Genomic DNA, 5,146 nt, shown 5'->3' on the forward strand with positions numbered 1-5,146 from the left:
GCCACAGCGCTCCCAGCACCGCAGAAATCACGGTCTCTTCCACCGGTCATGAAGCAACTGAAGGCACGAGTCCCACGTCACAGGAGATCACCCTAACCAGACTTTTCCTTGAGCAGGTAAATCAATCTCAGGTATAACAGATGAACTATGAGAAATAACCCAGGAAACAAATAAAAATCATAATGACAGGTTGCAACTGCCTATTTTTAGTTCTTTGTGTGGGGCGAGAATATGCTGCTCTACGTTTGTATGCAGATAAATCATCTTGACTGTAATGAACTCCTAAAGCAGAGAGACATCACAGAAATGGGCACGGCACGAATGCCCGCCTGTTTAAATAGGGAATTCTTTGCAATTTCATCCGGTAATGGTGAGTTACAGCAATTTAGGAAGCTGGTAATTGGCTTTGGAAAATGTTGCTTGCTTGCTGTGAGGTCTTTTTTCCTTTCAGCAAAAAAAGAGGGCAGCAAACTGGACAGACATGGACACACAGGACAGGGTGGAAGGCAATGCACCACGTGGTGATGGACAGTTATCGTCTGATGCTGGATCACTAAATCCCTGAGAACAAGGATTTTATGCCCCCGTCCTCTCTCCGGCACAAAACCTTGCATTATTGTGTTCCTCAAATATATATATAACAACATAATAAAATATAGAAATGTATTCCTGCCTGGAGTTAGGCATAACCGCTGCCAGCAAGCAGCCGAGGACTGAACGCGCACCAGTTAACCACGTCATGACCCAGGTACTGGGGAACTCAACCTTACGAGAGAGAGTTTTCCCTGCCAGGCTCTTCATCCGTTGCCTTCTCTGATCACTGCGTTTCCTAAACAAGCAACTAAAGTAGCTATAAAACACCTTGCAATTTTCCTTGCAATCAGCAGCCAAGCGCCAGGACAGAATGAACTGTGAAGGTGCCTCAGTCACCTCAGGGTGATGGACATGGCTGGAAGGTGGCAAGGGCCGAGTTCTTCTCTGGTAGAAAAATACTGGCAGAGGACAGTTTCAGCGTCTGTGGGACTAAAAGCATCGCTCCCCATCACAGCAGGCAAGTGCTCGCAGCTCTGGATGTTGTGCAGGCGTTGATTCAAGGGACAGAGAAATCATCAGGTTCCAGATCATCACCAGCACTCGCACGACGAGAGTAAAGCACTCGATTCCTTTCTGCAACCCCGCACTAAAACCACAAAAGCTGTGAGCAATGAAAGGGTGCAGTAAAATAAATTCTCCTCTCAACTTTGGTGGCAACGGATTAGCAGGTCCAAGAGTTACCAGGGAAGGAGGAAAAAACACATGCACATAAATGGGAAAATTCATGAGCACGTAAAACGCTTCTTTTTTTGTTTGTTTGTTTTTAGGTAAGCGGGCTAAGAAGGGACTAATGACAAATTAAATGACATCATGGTAATTTAGAGGGGATCAGCAGGTCTCCATATAATGAGGTGGAATTAAACTGCTGGAGTGCCTCCACATATGCAGGCGTACTTCTATAGGGAAAACATGAGAACGGCAGGGTCAGGGCTAGGATTTATCGACACGAACTCAGCAAAAGCAAGTGAGGGAAACGCAGTGACAAAACTCCAATGCCAAAACCCCAGGCTGTTTACTTGGGGATGTTTGGGGCATTCAGTACAGTGCTGAGGCTTAGTGAAACACAACAATTCAAAAGAGAAAGGATCACCTTATTCTGCTGGCTGACTGCAAGCGTGGAGGTGGAAAGGTGGGAAAAGGAGCTGCCAAAGTGGAACAGATCGGAAAGCAGAAGTGGTAAACAGTTTGATTAAGCCAAAACAGTTTATAACTTTACGGTTTCCTCCCGATTTGTACTTGAGTTGCTCCGAAATTCCCTCCTCCCCGCTCGCCAGGTCCCCGCAGCGGAGGGCTGGATCCTGCCCGGCATCTCTCACCTCCAGCGGCTGCTGTCAGCTGTGGAATTTGCTCCTGATTTATTCCACGCTGGAGAAACACCTGAGAAAAGAAAGAAACGACACAGCTGCTGAGGGAGATTACTTCTCTTTTCTTCCCACTTGGCCAAAAGCTTTCTCAGGAAATTGTGTTATTGGCCATGGATAAAATGAAGTACCGCTAATGGAAACCTGATTGATTTTTCATATTTGCTGACCTGCAGCAAAGAGATAAGAAAATCAAAGATAGTCCGCAACCTCAATCAAGTGAGGGTTACTTATTTCAAGAGAAATAAGGTTTAGAGGGAGATGACAAAATGCCCCCCGTTTCAGCTTTTGGGAGACTTTTCCACACTCCATACGTTTTTTGCCAGGTACGGGACAAACTTCTGCCCAAGCTACAAGGTTTTGCCTGCATTAAAACCCTCCTTATGGGTGGGTACAAGGAGGTGGGAGGCCATTTGCCTTTACTTGAAGAGAAAAAGGTGATCAACAACGTCCAGTAAAGGAGTAAGAGACAGTCAAAGAAAAGCAAAATCCTTCTGTGTGCAAAAAATTAGATTAAGAGCACAACAGACAAAAAAAAATAACGTAGAGAACAGAAGCTGCAGCCAATAAACAAACAAGCGGCACAAACCTTTAAAACTACTGAGGAATAAACATTTAATTAAAAAAGCAATTGCTAAACAAGCAGGAAACATTCCCTCAGCATCACAGGAGCAGACAAAGATAGTAAAGTCTAACCAGCTTACTCCTAGTTAGAGAGTCCTGAAGGTCAGGCTTAATTAAAACTCAGACCACCCTACCACCAGCATCTGTTTTACAAAATAAAATCAGATTCCCAGCTGGTATCTGGTGCCTTTGGCTGGAGAACAGGACAGACCCCCAGGTCTTCCAGCACCGGGCACCAAACATCCCTGAGTTGGCACCAAAATTGCCGGGGACAGACAGAAATTTTGCACTTTTTAGACCGGGCCTAAGGAGAGCAAAGCCCATCTCTAACCCATTTTCTGTAGAGGGTAGGTGGCTGCAGAGGCAGGGATGCAGCCAGGAGCCCAAGTCCCTGACCGCACCAGCCGTTGCCCTCGTGCCCAGCCACGATCTCATTATCAAAGGTGAAAATCACTCCGCTCAAACTCTGCTTGGCCACCGACTTCAACAGAGGGAGACAGTGACTTCGCCGCAAGTTCACAGACACAGTACATCTATTAAGTTACTGCGGTCATGCCCCAGGCAGGGTTTTTCATCCCACCGCTTTGAGTTTGCTTGGGCGTGGCTCTGTGCCATTCTTTCAGACAATTTCTCAAATCCTAAAGAAAACACCTTAATTCCCCTTCCCCCTTTTTGAGAGATTAATCCCGGGAAACCACCAGCTCCCTGCAGTATCCATCATCCGTCCCTACTGCTTTGTATCAACTCCACAGCAATTAGGCACCTATTTTGCTGCTGACTGCTGCTTTTCATCCAATTGCCCGTGTCACGTTATCCTCTCGTCACGTGGCTCGGATGCGTTTCTTCCTCCACTTGTTACCGCTGCTCGGGCACTCAAAACACAAATTAATCAAGGCAGGAACTGCCTATTCATCATACTTTCACAGAACGGCTTAGCGCGAGGGGCAGAAGGCCTCTCCAAGAATGCAAATAAACACTAACATTGAAGGAAAAGCACTAAGCAACAGACTAATTCATATAAAAACTTTATTAGAAACGAGGACACAGCCTCCCAGGAACAACATTCTACGTTATGTCCCAAACTTTTGCAATTTAACGGCCATAATTAAATACCAGTAGCTACAAAAACGGCGTGCACATCTATAAAAGGGAGAACTAATCCTCAAATGGCCATTGTTCCAAACATGGTCGGAGATAGTATTTTTCCACGGTGGTTTGCACGCACGTGGGCACACAGACACTCACCGAGGCTGTGAGCTGGCACACTGCGGGTGGTTTTTTTTGTTGCTTTCTGTCCTAGGAACCAGGATGGGGTTTCATCTTATCAGAAGTGTGATTTGCTTCAATTCAAAGAGAGAGAAGAGAAAGTTGTTACGGCTTGATCTTGCATCTGTTATGCTGGGTAAACAGTTGGTACTTTCCAATCTTAAAATCACACAAAAGTGAATATGATCCTATCACTAGTTTTATTTCACTGGTAAATAATAATAATAATTAAAGAACCCCAGATACTACTATCACAGAAAAAAAGACCGGCCTCATTTAACCACCATCTACGAACGAGAAAACAAAGGATAAATAGGGCATAGTTTATAAAAGACTTTTCTTCTACTTATACCCAGAAAGTATCACCTGTCTAATCCAGGACCAGTTTTAAAAAGCGCTAATTTTTAGCGCACCAACCACTATATTATGATTGCAATTCAGCCGCATACTATTTAGTACAAAACACAAAAAAAGGAAGAAGAAATACTTAAAATATATCAATGTCTCAGTTTCGTTACAGATGTTTTCCATCTCGTGCCGTAAAAAAGAGTTTAAAGCAAAATAGATATACAAAAGCTACTGTGCTCAAGTCAGCGGCATATGTACACGTTTAAATCAGAACAATACAAAAAGTATTCTAGTAGCAAAGGCAATATATAATATTTTATATAAACAGTGTTTGAAAAGTATAAAATTAGGAAATAATGCATAGAGGAGTGTGTGTTCACAGGCCCTGCAGCAACGTGTTATTTGCAGCAATGGCCTCATTAGCAAATCCTTGCAGCGAAGGCAGAATTTACACCAGATCCTGAAATGAACAACTCATTGCCTGCAGAATTCGCTGGTTATGTTGGGAAGGGGGTAGGCAAAGAGGGAGAAATCCAGGATATATTTTGGTAACAGCTCTTTTATCAGCCGGCGTTGGGTGTTGCACAGGTAGTAATGGAGCGTTTCTGCCGTCACGGGCTTGTACCACGACTGCCGTTCGGGGAAGCGGATGAAGGAGGGCGACTGGACTCGCTCGAGGACGTGGTTGGCGTCCGAAAGTGGTGGGCGCCGGCATTCGGCCGCTCGTGGGAGCCGATGAAGTCGTACCTCACGGCACAGGGCTGGCACAGGTTGTAGATGGGCATCCAGTGCTCGTTCATCCTCTCTACCTCCTCATCCAGCAGGTACCGGAGAAACTCGGAGAAGGTCACGTCATCGCCCGCTGAATTCCCCCCGTTCTTCCGATACCGCCTGACGATCTCCACCCCGTACTTCTGCTGGTACTCCTTGATCTCCCCAAATTTGTTCCTGTA

General features: G+C 45.4%; 1 protein-coding gene across 1 annotated transcript; it reads right to left on the reverse strand.

Annotated features, from left to right (window-relative positions):
• Positions 1-4,667: 4,667 nt before the first annotated feature.
• Positions 4,668-5,143, reverse strand: CHST14 (carbohydrate (N-acetylgalactosamine 4-0) sulfotransferase 14; the record flags this gene model as incomplete). The annotated part of the gene is given in 2 exon segments (XM_009702447.1): positions 4,668-4,889; positions 4,892-5,143. Coding segments are annotated over 2 exon segments (474 nt in total), but the record flags the coding sequence as incomplete, so codon positions are not given.
• Between the last annotated feature and the right edge of the window lie 3 nt (positions 5,144-5,146).

The sequence above is a fragment of the Cariama cristata genome, unplaced genomic scaffold (genome assembly GCF_000690535.1).
Source record: "Cariama cristata isolate BGI_N322 unplaced genomic scaffold, ASM69053v1 scaffold12196, whole genome shotgun sequence".
Lineage (NCBI taxonomy): Eukaryota > Metazoa > Chordata > Aves > Cariamiformes > Cariamidae > Cariama > Cariama cristata.